This window comes from Motacilla alba, chromosome 6 (assembly GCF_015832195.1).
Source record: "Motacilla alba alba isolate MOTALB_02 chromosome 6, Motacilla_alba_V1.0_pri, whole genome shotgun sequence".
Classification (NCBI taxonomy): Eukaryota; Metazoa; Chordata; class Aves; order Passeriformes; family Motacillidae; genus Motacilla; species Motacilla alba.
The window spans coordinates 29,278,326-29,301,634 of NC_052021.1; the positions used below are offsets into that span (position 1 = coordinate 29,278,326).

The following is a 23,309-nucleotide window of genomic DNA, read 5'->3' on the forward strand; positions in this document are numbered from 1 at the left end:
AAAATAATAGTCCTGGGGGAGTTGGGGAAAGTCTTAAATAATTATTAGAAATTTCCAAACATGCCATATATATGTTACTTAAGTCCTTGCAAGTTTTTTATCTAGACTAAAAGTCTAATCTAAATGTTGTGTTCAGCCATGCCCAAGGACAGAATCTTTTGTTTAATATTATACATAAAGTTATATTTAGCTTTGTTACTGGAGTTTTTTTCTTTAGAGGATCTAGAATATTAAGAACAAAAAGAAACACTATAGAAGCATTTTAGATATAAAAAGAAAAATCATTTTAAAATCCTTTAAAAAATCAAAATGCCTCAAAACCAAAAATATATCTGTATAAGAGTAATAGATCTGTATATATAAGTAATATATCTGTAGAAGAGAATTTGTATTACCAAGCTAAAAAGACAATCCTGATTTTATTGGAAATGTCATGCAGTTTTTATGTACTGAGAGCTGACTTCAAAGAAGCCCTTGTCAGTGGAATGAGCACACATTACTCCTCTGTGAAATCCTACAAGAACACAGATGGCAGTGAGACCATGATCTTAATTGATTTAAGGGTCAAGTTTATATTTTTAAAGAAGCATTTTAGAACAGCAAAAAGCAAATCCTTCATGCAACCCTTAAGAATGTGGTATTATACTTGGGTTTAGAGCATTAGCACCACGTATTTATACCCAAAGGAGATGCATGTGAAAAAGGGAACACACACAACACAGTATCACAAACGAGGAAAAGCTGATTGTCATTTCTTTCCTGGCACAAGAGTTATAATAAAGGCTTGAGGTGAGGTTGCTCTCAAAAGAAACATTTCTCTCTGAAACCAAAATAAGAGGCAATCTAGAAGATTTGGGGCAAAATCTGCTGAGAAGACATTAAAATATGATGTCACTCCTAGGAATGTCATGATTGCAATTATACAGATGAAGTTTTAATGTATGTGTTGATGTAAGTGAAGTATCTTCAGTGTTTAAAACCAAAAAAAAAAGAACTACAACAGGGTGTCATTTGTACCCAGTCATTTTTCAAAGGCCAGAGTTACACCAATCACAGGCTTTTCCTCACTGGGTTTGTTCCTTGGCTCTCGTTACATATACTTTGATTAGAGAGTTTTTAATTACACTTTAGCCTGTTAGCACCATGGGGCCAATAAAACTAAGAGAAATAGAACTAAATTCTTTTCATTCAACACAACTGGTAACTGAACACCAATTAATTACACCCACACAAGCCTAATGAAGATAATGGGGTTGCAGAGAGTTCACGGATGGTATGAAGTGGCTTGTGGTATCCTAACCTTAATCAGTTAACTACTTTGTAATAGGGAGGATCACAGGATAAGCCACCCTCTTTCTACATGCTTACAATTACTATTACTGTTAATGGAAATTACATGGCCATACAGATAATTCATGTAACATTCACTTGATCAGGAAACAAAAATGATAAATACTTGAGGGACTCCCTACTAGTATTTCCAACAGTTCATTGAAAACAAGAGTGCAGGGTCATTAAATGAGTATCATTCTGCTTCATCTCATTGCTTCACTTAAGGCAAACCTGATGGATTTCTTCTTTTCCAGGGAGGGGACATCCACAGCGTCTCTGGGAAAGCTGTGCCAATGCCTCACCAGCCTCACAGCAAAGAATTTCTTCCAAATAATTAATCTGTATCTGTTTCAGTTTGAGGCCATTGTCCTTTCTTCTATCACTACATACCCTTGTAAAAAGTCTCTCCCCATCATTCTTGTAGGGGGTCCCTTTTAGGTACTGGCAGGGCTCTAAAGTTCCCCCGGAGTCTTCTCTTCTCTCAGCCTGCTCCTCAAGGCAGAGGTTCTCCAACCCTCTGAGGATCTCAGCTGCTCTCCTCTGAACTCATTCTAACAGGCCCACATCCTTCTCATGCTGTGCCCCCAGACACGGCTGTAGTGCTCCTGGGGGGGCTCAAACAATGGACTAGAGGGCCACAATCACCACCCCTGACCTGCTGCTCCTCACTGCTTTCATGCAGCCCAGCCCAAGGGTGGCATTCTGGGCTGGCAGCACAGCTTGCTGACTCAGGCTCAGCTTCTCCTCAGCCCCTGCCCTGCCCAGCTCCCTGTCCCCTGCAAAAGCCATGCTCAGGGGGAGCTCCATCCACTCCCTGTGTCACTGGCAAAGCCATTCCAGAGCCCTGGGGCCAAGGGCAGAGCCCTGAGGGACACCCTTCATCCCTGGCCTCCACCGGGACATGGAGCCACTGAGCCCAGCTCCCTGGCTGTGTCCATCTGGCCAACTCCCCATGCCCTGCACAGCCCACTCTCCAAAGCCAGGGCTCTGCAGTGCAGGGCTCGGCGTGTCTGTCGTGTGGCACTGTGTCCAAAGCCTCACAGGGGCTCTGGACACATCAGCAGTGTCAGAGACTGAAATGTTATGGGTAATGACTTAAACACTGTTATGAAGGAGTTCTGCCCGTTATGGCAATGGTATAAAGAGGCTGAGACCACCCAAGCCCACCCCTCCTGCACCTGACTGCAACTTTGGGCTGTGACTTAAGCTGCCAAACAGAACTTCAGATACAATACTATTGTTCAATGGCCTCTAGTCTAGGGACAAGGAAACAAGACTAAGGGAGAAGACTGTATCTACAAGAAAGCCAAATTCAGGACATGTCCTGAAAATCAGCTTGGGCCAGGCTCAGCCTGGGGGAGGCCATAGCCCACAGGCTCATCTGCTGAGGCCACGTTTGCACATAATCCCCCAAAACTGAGAAGAGAAGAGGGTAAGGGCAGAATAAGGAAAGAAATAAATAGAATAAAGAATAAATATAAGAATCAATTGATGTAGAAGAAAAAATAGTAATAGAAATAAATGCTAAGAGAAGAAGAAGAAGAAGAAGAAGAAGAAGAAGAAGAAGAAGGAGAAGAAGAAGAAGAAGATGAAGATTAAATAGTAGTAGTCAAAAATTTTTATTATTATTATATTATAATATCAAGTTAAAATACAAATCCACACGTGCTAGAGATAGCATCACAGATTGGTTCCATTTGAGAAGGACCTCAGAGATAATCTAGTTCCAACAGATCCTCTTCTGCTCTTTTTTTCTCTCTCCTGACCTCTTTCCTTCTATCTCGTCACCATATGGTCTCATTGGCACCTTTATTTGGGCAGAGGCATCTTCCCCTAATCCAATCCTAACATATCTCTGTCCAGCCTGTGTTTGTGCTTGGGATTGCCCCAACCCACGTGCAGGACCCTGCACTTGCCTTTTGGATCTTCACGAGTTTGATATGGGTCCACTTCCCAAGCGTGTCCAGGTCCCTCTGGAGGATGCTCCTTACCTCCAGCATGTTGACTGCACCAGTCAGCTCAGGGCCATTGGCAAACTTGCTGAAGGTGCCTCAGTCCAACTGTCAGTGTCACCAACAAAGATGGGTAACAGCACCAGTCCCAGCACTGACCCCTGAGGATGCCTCTTGTCACTGCCCTCTCCTTGCTCATTGAGCCATTGACCACAAACTGTGAGACCACCCTGCCAATTCCTTATCTACCAAGTGGTCCATCCATCAAATCCATCTCTCCAGTTTAGAGAAAACGATGTTGTGCTGGCAATGTCAAATGCTTTGCACAGGTACAGGCAGATGACATCCGTTACTCTTCCCTCAGGTACCAACACTTTGTCCTCTCAGTCCTTGACTTTCCTTTTGGGTGAAAGGGTGATGTAGCTGCAGCACTTGGAGTGAATGGAGGCACAACAGCCTTCCTCATAATCCTAGGCAATCATTTCTCCCACTTCCTTCCAGAGAAGTCTGACATTTTCCCTAGTCTGCCTTTTATCTTCAACATGTTCCTTCACAATGCATTTTGTTTGGCGCCTGTGAAAGGGCAGAATGTGGGAAACTGATAGAGAGAGGCACTTAAACATATCAGAAGGCACAGCTCTCACATGGGGTGGTATTACACAGCATATGATCATGCTCAGAGACCACCACACCAGCACCATTTACCCCCAGAAGCCTGTTCTTCCAGGATCATTTAATTAAACTGGAGCTTTCTGGGGCAAGCCTGTGCATGTGACAAATACCTGGCACTATGCGACTACTGCCACCCAGGCTTCTTGACTGCACAAGCCCCTCCTGAAGCAATTGTGTGCCCAAAGGAGCAGCCACCCACCACATCCACTCCTCCTGAAGTAAGAAAATCTAATGAGGCATTTGCTACCCACTCTCCTCAAGGAACAGGTAGTGTCAGTTTAGAAACTTTTTCAGAGGAAACAGCTTTTAAAAAAAGAGGGTTTAAATCTCTGGAGAGGTACCATAGTGTTTCTAAGGGACGTGAAAGGGAAAGAAAATTATTCCTTAGGGATTTTTCTTCATTATCACCCCACCTGAAGAAGTGAGCACACAATGAGCAAAGGTCCACACATATTGATTTTAGAGCTGGGGAAGTGTGCAGCTAACAGCTTTTAAGTATCTCCATTTTCAGTTACTTCAACAAAATTACCAGTGAACAGTGTAAGAAAGTGAAAGTTTTTGTAGGAAATTGCGGGCTAAAAATGATCATTTAGGTCGCGAAATGTTTCCTTTCATTGAAAATGGAGGGCTTTCAAACGTAGGAGTTACTGCGGGCGTTTTGAAGCGTCGTCTTCGCCAGATATTTCCCAAACCACAACCTGTCCCTATTCCAGGACCATAATCTTACAGTTTTGCTGTTCGGAGGCTTTTAAAACCGAGGAGCGCTCGGTCGGGCCGTCCTGACTCGGAAGGCGGTGACCGGGCTCTGAGAGCACCACGCGGCACCGAGGAACCGAAGCGGGCCAGACCGAGCCAGCTGTGCCCCCAGCCCGGGGTGTTCCCTGAGGGAGCAGAGCCTCGGGAACGTGGAGCCGGGCACAGCGCCCTGAGGCGCCGCCGGCCCGCCCTGGGGCTCCGGGGAGCGGGGGAAGGGGCGGGCGCTGCTTGGCTCCGTTGCCCGGCAGCGGCAGCGGCCCCGCGATGGAGGCGAGCGAGCGGCGGCGGCTGCGGCGGGAGGCGGCCGAGTATTACCGAGGGCACCTGGTGCCGGAGCGGATGGAGGACGCCCTGAACGCCCTGTTCCCGCTGCACCCCGAGGATCTCTACGGGGAGCTGGTAGCGCGGGGCGGGGAAGCAGCCGAGCGGGGCCGGAGCGGCCTCTCGTGGCCCCGCGTCCCGCGGGAGGCGGCGCCGAGGGGCCGTGAGGGTGCCCGTGCCTTTGCCGTGCCCGTGCCTTTGCCGTGCCCGCCTTTGCCGTGCCCGTGCCTTGGCCGTGCCCGTGCCTTGGCCGTGCCCGTGCCTTTCCTGTGCCTGCCTTTGCCGTGCCCCCTCCCGGCTCTTGCCCTCAGGCAGGGCGTGCAGCGAGGAGCTCGGCGTCTCTGTGGCGGCAGCTCAGTGGTTTGTCCCCTGGCCCGGGCAGGCATTGCCATGGTTCTGTGTTTGTGGCCCGTGGCAGCTGGGTGCTGTGCCCCTCCGTATCCGCAGCGGCCGGGCTTCTTGTCCTCTGCTGGTTGCTTGTCTCGACACAAAAAACAAAGTAGTCCACTCATGGACTAATGTTTGTTCCTAACAAAACTGCTGCTCAGCAGGGATGACTCCCGGGCCAGCGGCGACCAGAGACTGGGTGCTGTTCACACTGCAGCTGCTGGTGAAAGGCAAATGGGCCCCACTGGAAGGGTCAAGAGTCAGACCAATTTTATCTGTTCCCACTTGGCAAAATACTCTTGACAGTAGTCATAATAAAACTTCAATTATTGGTGGTACTGGAATTGCTGATACTAGAATAGTGAGCGGCTCTTGAGAAAAAAAAATATATATTTCTGATATGGTCTTTGATGGGAGGGTGGCTGTGGAATGGAAATGTTTCAGTCCATCTTACACTGTTTCCCATCTCCAAGTGTTTTGCCATCATCAGTGGAAGGGACTGGAACTGGTCACACCTTTCCTTGCTTTGCTTGGTAGCTGCCATGTTCCTCTTCTTCACAGCCCTAAGTGTTTCATACTTTTCCCATTTGGTAACTTGTGGTTTGGCGACTCTCTGATACCAGATTAAATAATGAAACGAGTAAGGAAGTATGAAGAAACCTCAGGTAAAAACACAATCCTTTTTCTAAACCATCATTAGTGTTTATTAACTATGAACACAAACCCAAATGTATTGAGTTATGATAGTTCATCAGGCCCAATAAAGACCATGTTGGAAGAAAAATCAGGACTCTGCCTACCAGAAGTCATGGTTTCCACTTTCTCACAGGGCTCAAAGCTTGCTGGAACATATAAATCATAGAATAATAGAATATGCTGGGTTGGAAGAGACCCATAATGGATTTGTTTGGTGGTGGATTAGATTCTAAAATATTTCATGGAATAAAAGCCTCTTTGCCTGGAAATTGACTTTTAATTGAGTTCTTTCTCTTTCATTTAAGGCTAACTACTTTTCTAAATTTTCAAAAGCTCCAGTAATATGCAAATTAGTTGGAAGAAAAGTTCTTGATGGACTTGGTCAGCCAACATTAGAAGTGGAAATATACTGTACAGTTAAAAACTATGAGAAGGTATGAGCTGCTGCTTCTTGTTTTATTTCTTTTACTAGGACAATATCTGAGAGAGGTACTATTCTCACATCCCAAGGAATGTTTTATTTTCCATCTTTATGACAAGACAGAAATCCCAGTTGAGTGTTGTAACTTGGAAAAAAAAGGTGTAGTGAAAAGTTAAGACAGTGGCAGCAGCTATGAAAACTTTATTTTCCAGGAATTAGACAATATTTAGTGAGTGGGACCTGATACTGTATCTCTGTATGTTATTTTTTTTTTTCCATCTAATAGTTCATGTAGGTTTTCCTTACACCTATACTAGCCTTATACATTCATTTCACCTTTTTCTTTAATTTTCAGATCTTTATATTTCTCTTTGTGTGACACTTTCAGAAAAACACAGTACAGTTGAAAAACAGTATAGATAGAGGCACTTCTTTTACACTGAGCTGACAGGTTGATGTGGGTGACAGTAAAGTCAAACATACCCATTTAGCACCTGCAGTGCAGAATTGATGGCTCATCTCTTCCCCAACCTGAAATATTCAAACGACATCTTTGCAGCTCTAGCTATTGTGGAGTAATTATTTCTACTTTCCCTCAGTTGAACTCTGGTTCACTTAATTCTTGAATTACATGTAACCTCATAGATCCTCACAGGATATGAAGTTAATACTGTTAATGCAGGCAACTGTGGGAAATTTGTAAATTATGTCTTCCTTGAAGTGAATTTTCTTGATATCATTTGTTGTTCATCAGCACAGAAAGATAGGTTTGAATTATCTGAGTAAGACAAAAGTAATTGATCATGAGGGGTGGCATTAAGCATGGATGCTGATGAATCATGGTACAACAGGCTACCAACAGCTGCAATAAGAGGTGTCCTAATGACTGTATGGTCCTTAAAATAACTCCATTCCATTCTGATAGCATAAGGCAGATGTCTCAGAGGGGTTTTGCCTATGGTTATAATTTTAGGCCAAAAAGCTTGAATAATGTCTGCAATTACCAAAGTATAAGAACGTAAAAAGAAGGTGCTGGATGAGAAAAGACAAGTGGAGCAAATAGATTTGGAGATATGTACTTGTAGAGTTGGTAAGGACATATCTCTTAGTCTTTCAAATGTCATTTCCAAGTGAGAAATTAAATAGTGTTTTAACCCTTTTACATTGTTTTGTTGTTTTGGTTTTTTTTTTCCCCAGAGGATTTGTTCCACTGTAATGACTACTCATTCTCAAATACCTGAAAATGCTTTACCCGAAACAATTGAAGCTGATGAGAAAGAAAGAAATGACTCTGTTCATACTGCTGTGGAATGGGTCAGTGAATCACTGAACACAATGTTAAGGGACTTGGACCCTACTGACCAGTGTCAAGCTGATAAGATGCTTGGGTAGGTCTTGCATGTTATGAAAATTATTGCATTTGAATATTTGAAGTAGTCATCATTAGTTATATTGTAATGAAAGACATGTAGAATATTCAATGTTTTCTACTTTTTAAGAAAATATTTTTAGGATATAAGGTCTGTCTCAGACCGATTTCACTAGATTATTGCCTCATTCATAATGATGATATAAAAAGCATGCTGTTTTGGGCTGCAGCACTGAACACAGGCTGTGTAGCAAACAGACCTCATCGCCTTCCACGTGGATTTGGGAAAACCTTGATAAAGGGAATAAGGACTCAGTTGGAAAGTGAGTCTAAATAAGATTTTAATGCATTGTTTACATTACTTTATGTATCTCACATACTCAGTTTGCCTGAATTGGCTTTCTGTGACCCATGGGTGAAGATTTCACTTCATGCATGTAATTGAAATTCAGCCACCTCTGAGTTTGCAGCCACACAGCCAGTGTACAACTCACCTACTGTCTTCACCTAGGCCAGGCCGATGGATGCCATGAAGTTATGACAGAATCTGTTACTACCCATGCAAAGGAAATAAATCCTTCATGCTCAGACTGTCTGCTCAGAGCTGCCTTTCAAACCAGAGTCATTTACAAAGCTTGTACTAAGGTTTGCAACCCATGTGGTCCTTTTTTGTTTAATCAGTGCTGCAGATGACTACCAAAAAAAGAATGATATAATAAATTTATGGACTTCTCCAGCTTCCCACAGGGAATCTATGACTGTAGCTCACATACAAGCACTTTACCTCCTAGCATGTTCTTTAGCCTGGATCACATCTGCCTATATGTCATCTGTCTTAACAAAATTTTGACCCAGTAATTTTTATGCATCCTCCCTCAGTGAATACTTTGCAAACAAGGTAGAAGAAAAACAGGAAATTGAAAGGCAAGAAAAAGAAAAAAAAGAGGAAGAAGAAGCAGCAAAAGTCACTACTTCCCCTGCTTCATGCCGTTCAGCTGCAACACCTAAGCAAAAAAAGGGACGAAAACCAGGTTTTACTTTATTTAATTGTAATATTTTCTGCAATACAGATATTGAAAAAGGTCCTAAAAGACACCCTGTCTCATGTTCAAAGGGTTTGGTTACTCTCTCCTGACCTTTTTGATCACAGCAGTTTCTGCAGTAAAACGAGGGAGGGGAAAATACAGTTTCCTCATCATTCACATGTACTGGTTGAACAGTTTCTGCCTTTGTTTTACTGTTGGTTTAGACAGGAGGTTATTATTCTTCAGAGTGAGGAATAAGAATGGAGGAGGATGCAAATGAAGAATGAAAATGATAAGGAAAGAAAAGGAGATCACAGAACTGAGTAGTAAAAAGGAAATAGAATTAAGATAGAAGCTGAAAACAATTGAAAGAGGAAGGAAAGTTTCCTTCTAACACTGAGAAAAGGAGGAAATACAGAGAACAGCAAAAGAGAAAGAATGAAGAGGGTGAGATGGGAGTGAGGGGTAGTATAGAGTAAAAGGAAGTAAGCAAACATCCTGCTAGAGGAAAAAGGAAAAAATGGTGTGAGGCTAGAAAAACAAGGTAAGAATATACAGCCAAAACCAAACAACCCAGAGAAAAAAAACCACCATATGTTATCTCCATCTATACATTGAACTCAGACAAAAAAGGGTTGTTGTCATTTGTTGGAAGGGCAGAAAATTTTGGCAAATTATTATTTCTTATCAGTTTAGTTGCAACTATCATATACTGTCAGTAAAATACCTTCCACTTCATAGGTTGGATGTGTGCACAGTAGGTTCACCCTTGACCTGAAATTTAACTTCTGCACTTGTCAGGTCCATCCAGATGTCATCGTGGCGTATTTGATATTTGAGTTGTTTCTGCTGATACATCTATTATGTGTTTTCACTAATTGTGCCATTGATTGTAGTATTATTGTTAGACTCAGTGCCTGACTGTTTGGAGCCAATATCAAACAGTCCCCAGTGCAGTGGTTCTTGGGAATCAGATCACTTATTGCAGCTTCAGCAGGTGCTCCCGCTACGTGTTCATGTAAGCACTATAGGCAAAAAATATGGTAGTGGGAATTGCTTGGTTTAAAGCATTTTGGACAAAGTTATTGTATCCGAAAGGGAAATAAATTCCTATGAAAACTTAACGTGTAATATTTTAAAAACCTGTTTTGTCTTTGGGAATTCCAATTGTAATAGGCCTGAATATTTTCTCACATTCATTACTAGAAGAAATGAAGTGTTTGTACTCCCAATCAGGCTATAATGTAATCTGCCATTTTATGCAAAATCTGAGCATTTAAGGATCACAATAAAGAAGATTGAAAGCATGCTTTTGAAAGGAACCTGAAAATGATATAGTATTATTGGATTCAAACACAGATAAATAAAAATACATGTGGCTGAAAGCTCTCCAAAAGAAACAGACCTGAAATGCATTTGAAACCAGAGTGAGGACAGGTACTCTTCTTACTTGTAAGGTCATTCCATGTAAAACAGCTGACAAAATTAAGTTTATAAAAATAATTTATAGGGTTTTAGTGCATTGAGTACACACTGAAATGACAATACCATATTTACTCACATAACTCTGACCCACAAGCATATATTTAGAACCAAGAAAATGTTTAGCTACTACTCTCTGTGTTGCAGGAAAGAAGGTGTCAGAGGAAGTGAATCCCCTCCCACCTGCAGAGCCTGCTGAGCCAGTGCTGTGTGGCAGCTTGGCCATCGGGGGAACATCACTTGCCATAGCAAAGGCTGGGGCCACCATCAGCCGTGTCCCACTGTACTTACACACTGCACTGCTGAAGCACAACCAGGTACATGTGCCTTTGGTCATTCGGTTTATTTTATCCCAGTTATCATAATTATTGCAGCCAGTTGTGACAGTGCTATTAAATTTGCCTCATAGAATATACCCTTAACACCATTGCCCGTGTTTGAACCCTGTACCATAAATAAAACGTATAAGAAATTATTCTGATTTTTACGTTTTTATTTTCACCTGGCACTCCCATTTACAGGAGTCACCTAAAGAAATTACTCTACCACTCCCAATGATTACTGTGTTGAACTGTGAAAAAAATTCACCTACAAAACTGAAATTAGTCAAAGAAGTTATGCTTATACCACCAGTTGAATTATCACTCCAGCAGGTACTGTTTCCTTTTTTTAATAAATGTATTCTGTAGACATCATAATAACTGCATATGTACATAAGTATATAGGTCTTTTCAATATAGTCCTTACAAACTATATTTTTCATTTTTTGTTAGCTTAGAAGGCCAAAGTTTTAACAGATATTAGTGCAGAATTCTAACACTAATAACATTAAATTAAGTAAAAAGATGATTTAAAAGAACCATGAAGATTTAAGTTAAAATGGATGTTTGTATAGAGGAAAAAATCAGTGCATTGAGGAAGATGTCAAGGAATTGTATTACACAATAATAGATCTTGCATGAGTATATTATAAATATTACCAGTCATTTGAAATAGCATAAAAAGCAACAAGACCCATAACAAATTCACAGGAAGGCATGAAATATTTGGGAATGAGTTGCTTTAAAATGAAATTGTGACACTAAAAGGGAACACAAAGAGCAAGAAGGATGGGTGAGACAGATGGGATCGGCCCTCTCTCTTTTTGTTAGCCATGTGTTGCATTAAAGAATGTATCTGCACAAGATGCCTCCATTAGGGCTGTGATTTCTACTTTGTGTGCTGCTGACCTGAACAAATAGCTGAGCTCGATTATCTTTCTTTTTGCTTTTCCTTTAACTTTTCTGGATTGTCCCCCAGAGCTGTTAACAAGGTCCCTAATTCTGCCCCGTTCAGCGCCAGGGTGCCTCCCAGTGCCCATGGGAGAGGAGGAAGGTGTTTGCTGCAGTGCAGAACTCGAAGCTGTCTGTCCTGTGTTGTTGCCAGCTGTGACTGACTTCTGCCCCCTTCAGTATTCCTTTACTGGCACAGTTTGAGAAAATCTGAAATGTCCTTTACCAAGTTCACACTAATACCATTTACTAGCTCAGCTGGGGAAAAGAGCCTTGCATTAAAAACAATGAATTCATTTAATTGGAGTGTTTAAAATCCAGACAAGTGATATGTTTTTTTCCTGCTTCTTGGAAGTAGTCTGAAGGTAAATGCACTCAGTCTTGTCAGAGTTTAGGAAGTCTTAGGCAGAGTCACAATTGGGAACAGGGATTATCACCTTCCCACTTCCCAGATATAAATGCAGACCCAGATATTTTTTACTTGTTAGATATCTGAAGGGCTGCTTTTGGGGAGGAGAGTGCTTTCCTTGACGTCCCATAATCAAATATTCCTGCTCATTGCACTGCTGCTAACCCTTTATCGTTGGACATGACTGCATTTTGTGGATGGAGAGATTGTGTTAAGGAGTCTGTAATGGTTTGAGCTTTTTTGAAAACTTCAGAATGAGTGTTGTCTCTCTTTTGATTTAAGCTGCTAAAATGAATTGATATAACTTTCTTTTGAAGATTACTGTTGTTGAATTTCAGGGCATAGAAAGAGTTCAGGAAATTCAGAAAGAGATGACAAGAAAGGTGGAGTCTCCAGCCAAAACGGTACAATAAAAAATGTGTTCTTACAGTGAGATGTACTTCATTTGATCTTTTACTACCCTTGTCCTTTTAAACACTTAGCCTGTTATAGGCTCATGACACAGAATAGAGGATGTGTTTCTCTGACAGATGAATAAAACACTGGCCATTTGGTGATACTAAATCAGAAAATTTAGAACAAATCATTGTTCTAAGCATAAGGCTTTCTGTTTACCTTCAGAAATATACTGGGAGGGAGTGAACGGTATCAAAGGGCATATACAAAATATATTCTGACCTTGCTACACCTCTCACACAGAACATATTTTATTGTTACTGTAGCAGTGAATCAGTCTCAGTGTGTGCATGTGCTTTTTGGAAAGCAATGTTGTGTTTCTCCAACAGAGTCTAGATTCTCATTTTGGAGATCCCCTGGATTTTTGATGGACTGGGTGAGAATGTCTTGAAAACAAATGATGGTCGGACAGATGTCCACATAGAAATAAACATTTTAAATTAGTAACCACTGCAAAATAAAACTATTAAACAAGCTATTTCCTAACTGAAATATTTGGTCTCTTTTGACCAAAATTAGGTCAATTTTTTTTCTTTTCTTTTCATTTTTCCATGGAATTGATTTCTATCTTCTTTCACTCCAACAGCCTGGTTCACGAGCAGAAAGTAGGAAAGGAAAAGCACAAAAAGCTCTGGTAAGAAAAGAGATTTTAACTCTAAGCCTTCAACAAGGTATTAACAGCAGCAGGGAACTTAAAATGTTCTTAAGAAAGGAAGCATTAATCTACATCACCATTTTGGAAAGGTCAAGGCAAGACTGAAATATTCCAAATGCTCATATTTTACATAATAATTTAAATTCTTCTGACTATACCTTCCCTTCAGGGGCAGTAGAGGAAACAGGGAAATTTCTGGGATCTGATAATTTTGCTTATATAGAAATCCTGGTCATTTATCCAAATGAGCATTTTGCAGGCCTGTAGCAGCAGCAGAGAACTTTCAATTGTGTAGGCCATAGAACTCTTACCTGTAAGACTTGTGGATTGTGGATTTCCCTGTGGAATCCTAGGGATTCCAACCCTGGGAACATAACTCCCCTCTTTATCCTGCTGCATTCAGTGCCCAGTCCTGTCTGAGGTTGTAGATAATGGCAGATACAAACCAGTAGCTAAAGGGCAGCACTCACAGTATTGCACAGGACATTATTTTATATGGCTCAAATGATCTTTTTCACCCCATCAAAGCTGGTAGTTTGTTGATGAGTTTTCCAGATAGTGGGATGGAAATGCCAGGCAGGTTTTGCTCTTCATTATGAGATTATTTAAATATTATCAGGTGAGAGTCATTACTGTTGTGAAGTATAAAAAAGAAAGGATCAACAAAAGCTTTCCTATTTTATTGTTGCTAAAACAACAAAAAACTCATCGTCATGAGGATGCTGGCCAGTGTTTTCCTGGTGGGTAGTTTCCATACTAGTTCTACAATATCTACAGCAATCATAAGGTAGAATATTTCTGTAAGATATACACAAGAAAACAATGCATTAGATTCTCTGGACAAAAAAAAAATTCAGTGGGGGAAAACTAAAGGAGACAGTAGTGGAACTGAATTTAAAACTGATAAAGGCATCCTGTTAGCTTGAAGGTTTTTGTAAGGGAAAAGAAGGAAAAATTACAAAGTAGGCAGTGAAGAAGAACTTATTTAGGTTAAGGAAGTAAAAACTAGACAGAGAAAAATGTTTATATACAGATAAACCATGCTTTTAATAGAATGTAACAAGGCACAGCATATGGACATCTTGAAAACCACATGAAACTGCAGATTTAACTTCCATCTGAAGTGCAGGAAGACTGCAGCATCTTTTGCTGTCTGTTGCTGCATCTTTATAATCCAAAATTTCCCATATTTAAAGTTGAAAATCAGTGTTTGGAAAACTACAGAAAAACTGATGACAGAAGGAAATACATGAAATATTTGCTCAATACTTGCAAATGTGGCTGATGTCCAGCAATACCGTCCCTGAGGCAGACAAGTGTGTGCAGCTGGGCTGGAGGTGCTTCCCCTCTATGAAATTTGTTCCTTCTGGAAGTTTTGGGACATTCTTGAGGTTTCTGGAACACTTCCCAGAGTTAATATCAATGTTGTAGTTGAGGATTAATGAGTAAAAGCTATTTAAACGTGGAGGATATGTTTTTGTGGCAGAGTTGGTCCATAGCACCAGAGCATTTATGGCAACCCAGTGATTGTTAAGAGTGCCTTTAATGTAATTTTTTAAGCCAGTGCTAGCCATACAAGACTGAGATCTGTGACTAGATATTATTTCCAAGGACTCTTGTTCTCTGCTCATGAGCACTTGATAATCCCTCTTTCCTAGAGAATTGTCCTTAAAGCTGCTAAGGAGATTTCTGAGAACAAATTTATAATTTGATGACTAAATGCAGACTGAAATGACAATTTAAAAAAACCTCATAAATATGTATAATATATATGTGTGTAAATAAATTGATTTTTTTTTTTTTTTTTGCTTTCAGCCACCATCCTCAAAAAGAATATCACACTTGGGCTGCCTTACAACAGGATATGATAGTCTAGAACAACTGCTACTCCAAGTGCAAACAGCTTGCAACAATATAGGTCTGCAGCTGGGAACAGACATGTACTTAGCATTAAATTGTGCTGCTCATGAATTAATGGATTATGTAAGTTATTTTTCAATTTAGATTTTCTTGAGTTTTAAAATAAACATAGCTGTTTGTTAACATTATTATGTTGCAGACTCACCTACAAGCTCCTAACTCATTTTTTAAGGTAGCAATCAAGCAAACAGAAAGAATTATCTCTGCATTTATAAATTCTGGCTGAATCTGCTTGGTTTTCCATTATATTAAGCTACATCTCTTGTTTTCTTCAAACTATTTGCTTGTATTTTTACTATGGTATCTTTGTGTACACATTAGTGCCCATCTCATTGTGCATCAACATTAATATTTTAATTTCAATTTTTTAATGTTTTAATTGACAAAATCTATCTATCTCCTGACAATGTCTTGCAGTTCTTGCCCCTTGTTCCAAGATCAATCAGGTTTTTCTCTAAGCAGAAAAAGAAACTTCCAATTCCATTGAGTACCTCATGAGCTTTTGTGTGTTTGGGTGTTCTGTGGTGCCAAAGCTTCCATTACCAATATCTTTTGTGAAAGCAGTTGCTCTCCTGCCTGATATCTGTGTCCTATACCAGAATGTGCAAAATATTAACCATTGAATTACCAGTAATTCTGTAACTTCCTGTTATTGAACTGTCAAAGCCACTAAAGCAGTGGATATCCTGGCACAGTTTTACAGCGTGCCCTTAAAATTCCTCCCAGGCTGCAGTTTGTGCTTCCCCAAGTGATGAGACTGGTTTTAAATGAGTCTTTTTTTTTTCTTTTTTTTTTTTTTTTTAATGGAGAAATAAGCAGGGAAAGAAAGGGGAAAGAAGCAGTATCTTGGTTTTGGGCACTGAGGGTGCACTCCTTGCCCCGGTAATATTTTCTTCATGAAAATGAGGAGAAAAAAAAATCACCTTTTTTTTTTTTTTTTTTTTTTTTTTAAGAGAAAAATGAGATTTTTTTCACACAAGATTCAATAAAAATGTCAAATATTGCCAACTTCATGCTGCAATTGTGTCAAACTGGCAGTGCTGCCTGGAAAATGCAGAAATAGATCTCTCTTCCCGTGGCAGTGGCATTGTTCAGAGCCTTTGGCATGAGCCCACTGGAACCCACGGTGTCATTTTAGGCAGAGTTTTCTGTAACAATGTGCTGACAGCTCAGACCCAGGGTGAGGCAGATGAGTGAATGCCTCCTGACTGAAGCACACACAGCCCCTGCCTTTAGAGATGGGTGCACTCTGCTTTTCAGGGTCCTGCTGTCCTTATCTTTCATGCTTTTTACTTTGCTTTCCAGGAGAAAGGAAAATATGAAATACTCACTGGAACGTTCAAAAGTCCTGATGAAATGGTTGCCATGTATGTGGAAATGATTAATAACTTTCCTTTTATTATTGCATTAATAGATCCCTTAAGAAAAGAGGTAAGATATCACAGTGCAGTCCTTTAAAAACTGGTGGTACTGTTCAGTGGCATATCACTGACCTTTTCTCATTTTTACAAAACATGTAAAATACAAAGCTTCTGATTTTCAAGTTTTTAAGCACAAAAACATCACTAGAAAATGCATCTAACTATTTCTTTGAATATATTTTATTGGCAACATCCAATTTTTTCAGTACTTTTTACATCATTTCTGATGGAAAATCCTGACAGAATACAGTCAGTACACATACCGTAAAGAATTACAAGAATTTGCTTTTTTAAATCTGATTCTACTTGCTAAACCACTGTTATTTTGATTACATTTTCCTCTTTATGTACACTATTCAAATTATAAGGCGAAATTGTAAAATTCAAGTGTATTACAAAAATTGATGTGTAATGCAGTGTTATATTAGGCTGGAGAAGCAAACATTTGAACACTGTTGTATATTCAGCCAAAAAATCACCAGAATATGTTATTGCTGCAGTTCTTTGTGATGGATATTTATAGCCAAAGTCCTGTCACTGGCAGCATTGCTGGGAAGAATTTTTCAAGTGCGAGTAAGACACCTCTGTGATCAAAGTTAGAGGAGTCAATTAGTGTGGCCAATCAACTACAACAATAAAGCAGAAAAATATTAAGCATGTTATGAAGCTATAGATGGATAAAAGAGATTGTATAACTTTAAATATTCACATTTATACATGAGGTTAAATTTCCATGTGTTAAAAAAATAATAAAAAATTGCTGCAGAACCTGCAATTGTAGACTGAGATCCTGCAGTTGCACAGCTTAATACAAAATTTGCTCTTGGTGTCAAATTTCATTTTATCTTCTTAAAAATAATTACAGCAAGTTCATTTTCATGAACAAAACACAAAGACTGTGATTGAAGGGACAAGCAAAGTGATGTTGGCTCTGTGAATCTGCCCAGTGCCTGAATCAGTAATTCCAAAACTGATGAGCTGCAAAATCCATCTGATTTTGTCCTTAACTGGAACTTTAAAAGTTCATTTTTTGAATAACTGTGTTTAGTATTACCTCACTCTGGTTAGCCTTCTCTCCCTGTGTTGTTTCAGTCTGACTCCCTGAATTACCATGTTCTAAAACACCAGGTCATTCCCCACTCCTGCCAGGGCTGCAAACTTCCTTGAGAATTCTTATGAAGGAAAATGTGTGCAAGATGAGAATCAGCAGGAGAATTACAGCACACAGTGAAGGGCAGTTGGGAATAGAGTACAGAGTTAAGGGAAATGCCTCTCCTCCTCCTCCTCCTCCTCCTCCTCCTCCTTCTCCTCCCAAATCTCCAAGGTTTACCCATGCCACATCTTTGCTCCTGATAATTGGATCCTTGAGCATTAGTTCTGGTACCAATTCAATAATTCGTTGCCAGACCGCTTTGGTGTTAAAATTTAAACATTTGTTCAGGTGTCAAAAACTTCAGTTTCTCTTATGCACAGGCTTGAAATCCATACAAGACTGGCACCTGATGTTGACTGCAAGTCCTTAAGTACAAAAAACTGATCCACCAGACCAAGAATGGCAGAATTGTGAAGTAGAGATATTTTTAATGTGAGAACTTTGCATTCTGTGGATACAAAGCAAGCAAATTAATTCGTAAATTTCTTCTTTCAAATTCTTTACATATCCTTGTCCTTTATTTAGCCAGGATCATGTAGCATGTGGACAATGCATTAAAAAATAGAAACAAAGACCCTGAAAAATGGAGCGTTGCTAGAAAAGAGAGCATTGTATTCTGTTCCCTATGGGTCCTGCCATTGAGTCTGTCTCCTGTTCATTATTTTATCTTCAAGCAATCATGACACTTGAAATATTAACCTGAAATATAACACAAAAATGAGTCATTTGAATAAAAATATAAAAAAAATATTTTATGTTCCATCAAAATGAAATAAATTTCAGTAGGGAAATTAAAATGGCATACCCCTACACTTAATTTCATTTAAATATTTAACTATATTTTGTGCAAATAGTGTTGATTAATTTCAGATTAAAATTTATGTTTTCTAGCAAAACCTTAAAACCCAAGGAAAATCCAAGTGGTATGTTTTTAGGCAGACAGATTTAAAATACAATATGAAATGTAGTATGTTTATATGAAGGGCATATTTAGGATTAAACCCAGATTATTATTTAACTTTTACCTCCTTAATTAGAGTTTCCATTCAGTTTAGCTTTTTAAACTCCAGATGTTTGCTCAATTTTTTTTGTGCAGGACAGAGAACAGTGGAGTAGCATCTGTCGTGCCCTTGGTTCCAAATGCTTCCTGATTGCTGAAGATGCTGCCACGCACATTTCCAAACTCAAAACTGACCAAAACATAAACATAGCGATGTGCAGTGGTGTTGTCCTCAAATACATTAACCAAACCAAGGTGTCAGACCTCATAGAACTGACTGGAATTCTGGATGGTGAGTAGAGGGAAAAAAGGCTGAAACCAAACCCTACAAGCCACACCTGTAAATATTACATGTTTTCATTTAATTATGCTAATTAAATAAATGCTAATTTAGGAGGCACTTGTCAGAAGAAACTGAAATTCGAGTTTTGATTCAAAAATCCCTGTCAAGGGGCTTAAAATAGCAGTCAAGGCTTCAGCTGTTGTCAGTTAATACACTGTGAATGTTTTGAGAGTGAGTGCCCTTTGACACTGCAGCTAAGTGTCATGCAGTTAGATATCAGAATTAAAGAAAATGAGAGAGATGTGATCAGCTCATCTCAATTTTGAATAATTTTAGCATTAATAATTTAAAAATTCAGACAAGTGCAAACTGTTTAAAATTGCATTTAGATAGATTTTTGACTACATATTATTGAGCCTTTGTGGTAAGTATGAAGAACCTGTGCAGCTTCATGTGTAAGATTTCTCTTTATATCAGATTTTCTTTATTCATTTTTATACCTGAGGAATAGTGGACAAATTTAATATCGCTTAATATTTAATATTTACTTAATATAGTTTTTTTCTTGTTCCTTAAAAACACCCAGAACTGCTGTACCTAAGTGAGTAAATGGCAACGAAAAGATTCCATTCAGTTAGGATGGTAAATTCTTTTTTGAATAGAAGAAAAATAATTACTATAGTGAGGAACACATTTAAAAACAGCACAGCCTGATCAGACAGATCAGTGAGAGGCAGAGACCAGGACAGGATGTTAGATGTTCCCTTATCCATCTGAAAATAAAACAGAATGCTAATGTAGCAAACAGCAAATATAGCAATACAGTTTACATTTTTATCAGGTGGGGTTTACTCCTGTTTGTATTTAAGCTTGGATAGCCCAAGGGTAAAAAAAGAAGTCCAAACAATTTCTGTGTCAAATATATAAAATATACTCTAATGAAGGTGTTCCCTCCTGTTATATACAGGTCAAAGACATATTTCCATATTAGGAAGTCCAGACAGAGAATCCTCAGATGAGAGCCTCGTGGATCTGGTGAGTATTGAAAGCCGTTCAATTGCAGAATTGCAAAAATACTGCTTTTAACATGTACTATTTTTTAAGGAGAAAGCCTTTTTGTGCTTGAGAAAGAAACAACATTTTACAAAATGGGCTTTTTCTAGGGGGTTGGTTTTTTTTCCCAGAGAGAGTGGTTATTCTTTTGAGTTTGAAGAGAGCACACAGGAAATTTGCCAAAGCAGGGAGTATATTCAAAAGTGTTTATGATCCATTTGCTTGCATTAGTTTATAAAAAACCGTGAGCTACTCACAACATTCCGGCGTGCTAACAACATTTTAAGCAAATATCCTTAACACTACTATATTTAATCTTTTGCACATAAAATTTCACTTCATATGCCAGCGAAAATTACTGTTTGCATCTGGCAGATCTTTCACGGAGCGGTTTTATTTCCCCGTTTTTCTCCGCGGGGACACGAGGGTGTTGAATTAGACTTAGGAGAGCGTGTTCAATTTTTGGGAACGGCTTCACTTGGCCAAGTGAGGAGTTTTACCACGGGCCCTCTCTCGTTGCAGGCTGTGGGCCTGGGTGCCAGGTTCCTCAAGCTGGGAGGTCTCTCCCGCGGAGAAAGGGTGGCCAAATACAACCGGCTGCTGGCTATAGAGGAGGAACTGGCCGCGAATGGAGCGCTGCGTACGAGCTTCTTTCTTACTTTGTTTTCAGCCTGCCATGAATACGGGCACAAAGATTGGAGGGAGAATGATTGAAACTGCACCCCAGGAGGGAAGCGGAATCAAAAGGCTATAAATAAGGGCTGACAAAAAAAGCCTAGGATAGCACTTGCCACAATGTATATTGTTGTCCTAATGGATTATCTGTTTACTGAATGTTAAAATAGACCCCTTCTTGAGGAGTAGCCTACATTAAGCTTTTTTTTTTCCAGAATTAATTGGTTGGAGTCTTGAAGCCCACGGTGCAAAAGGAACAGAACAAAAAAACGTGCATATAATGTGTGGAAAAGCTGCCAAAATGGAATTTTAGGCCAAATACCCCACCTCCCTCGAGGCCCGAAACATATATTGCTAACAAAACTTCATTTCACAGCCCTCTTTTGTATGTTACATTTCCAGCAAAATGTGTTTGGAAAGCTACAAATAAAACCCAAGAGCCTCAAATAAAACCCAAGAAAACCCCAAGTTGACGATGCACATTCAGCCTTAGCCACTTGTATGCATCTGCCTGCCTGTTTCAGGATCTGCATCTTCTTTTTACTCTGTACCAAGGCACCGTTAAATGCTTAACAGTTCATTAGAGCTACTTCTCACTTGCTCAGGTATCAATCAAGCCAGAATAAGGACACGCAGTCTAAAGGGGAGGCAGAGAGACAAGCAGAGGAAGAAAGGAAGGAAGGGGTTTGCAGGAATTGTATTATGCTTAAGACAAGGAAACACGAAGCAGAATTGTCATTTTACCCTCTTGCTTGTAATAATTTCCAGTGTTCTACACATAGGGTAGCAGCACTTTACATGCACGCTATAGAGCAAAGTTTTTAGTTGAAAATTTTTAATTGAAAATATGTTGAGCTTTTGGAAAGCTCCCCCTTGCTCATAAATAACCATTGTAAAAAAAACCAGAAACGTAGAATTATTTTTTTTTGCTAATAATTTCACAGAACGCACTTTTCAAAAATAAGATAGATAATTATAGAACTATGAATTTTAACTGCCTCAGCAGTATTAATATATTGCCTCCTCGAACGGTATAGTCTAAGCAAAGGCTCTCGAGTCTGACAAATATTTAGACCTATATCTGATGAAATGAAATGAAACAGCAGCAATCCCCGACACCGGTAATCACTTGGCAGAATTAAGATCCAGGAGCTAAATCACCAGCAGGGCAGGGTGGAGCGGGTCTGAGCTGCATACCAAGCTCCTCATTTGCTGGGCTGGGGCCGGGAATACCCGGGAGAGCCCGAGCAGGGCACTCCAAGTGGCTCATGGCTGCGAGGTGACCCCGGGCCATCGGGAGTCCCCCGAGTGAGTGAGGAGCCTGCTCCGGGCTCAGGAGCGTGGAACCCGGCTCTGCCATTGCCTGGCCCCTCTGCTGGGGTGCTCAGAGCAGCCCGGGGCTGCTGTGCCACCACAGCTCCGGGACCTGCTGCCCCGGCCGGGCCACGGCAGCCTCCCCGCCCTGGCACTGCCGCTCCGGGCAGGGACACGGGGCTGGGCACCGTGTGTGGGGCAGAGCAGGAGCTGCTGCTGCTGAGGACAGGGCTGGGAAAAACCAGGGAGCTGTTGGTGGCAGTAACAGTGAACTGCCAGTTATGGCATCAGCACTGGGACAGGGGCTTATGAGCAGTCAGCTGGTGGGAACCTGCCAAGAGCACCAGTGCAGGGGGAAGACAGAAGGCAGCAAGGTGAGATGGTCAGTGAAGTAAGGAATGCAGTAAATATCCCAGCTCAGGCTGCAGTGCATCATGTCCTGGTCCTGTAATCCAAGTGTTCTTCCTTTCTAAAGAAAGACCAGGCTTTTAAAGGTGTGTCCAGTCTTGTAAGCATCATGTGGCGTTTTCAAAACATCTGTGTGCACCAGAGAACATTACAACAAACCCATTACAGCAAACATGAGCTGTTCTTTTTTCTTCTATTTCAGGTAAAGCAAAACTTGAATTTGTTGATTTTGCTGAAGAATCTCAGCCAGGACAACTTCCTGATGTGCTTCCTGCCCCAGAACAGGATTAGTTGCCTTCACAGCTCTCAGTCAGCCCTGCAGATTCACAGCCTGCCTGCTCAGCTCCCAGAAAACAGCACACTAACCTAAGCTGTCAACATTAACTTTGGGATAAATTTCTAAGAAAAAACATTTTACTAAGAAACTCGTATATTAACTATTCCTAAATCCATTTGTTTTCAAGCAGTTCAGCCAGATATCTCCAAAAGATTTCAAATACTGGCTTCTCTTTTCCCAGGGACCATTGCCTTCAGTTGAAACCAAATTAACTGAGCAGTGACTATAGTCTGAAAATACCACAAAATTCTGTGCTGCATTTACAAATTAACAAAACAAATACTGCTGTGTTAAGTCCAAAACTAAATGTTTGTTTTGAGAAAATCAGAATCTCCCTCCATACAAACAGCAAGCTGTTGACAAACAGTAAAAAAAAAAACCCAAACATAAACAGAACCCCACATTTTACAAAAAAAACCAAAGGCCTTGAGTGTTATGCTGCTCCATCCTCCCCACCCCTTCAGTGCTGCTCTGAGATCCAGCCTGCAAATGAGATTTTGCTCCACTTGTTGCCCTCAAGACAAGTGCAAACCCCAAATGC

The 23,309-nt window shown here is 40.4% G+C and overlaps 1 protein-coding gene across 1 annotated transcript; it reads left to right on the forward strand.

Moving 5' to 3' along the window:
• The first annotated feature begins 4,759 nt into the window (after positions 1-4,759).
• On the forward strand, positions 4,760-23,255 carry ENO4 (enolase 4). The gene is made up of 14 exons (XM_038140899.1): positions 4,760-5,111; positions 6,422-6,550; positions 7,735-7,925; positions 8,786-8,937; positions 10,561-10,730; positions 10,935-11,066; positions 12,432-12,497; positions 13,136-13,183; positions 15,020-15,187; positions 16,430-16,555; positions 18,795-18,990; positions 19,949-20,016; positions 20,557-20,674; positions 22,634-23,255. Exons 1-14 carry the CDS (start codon positions 4,977-4,979, stop codon positions 22,720-22,722), a joined length of 1,788 nt encoding a protein of 595 aa, XP_037996827.1. The 5' UTR covers positions 4,760-4,976; the 3' UTR covers positions 22,723-23,255.
• The last annotated feature ends 54 nt before the right edge of the window (positions 23,256-23,309 follow it).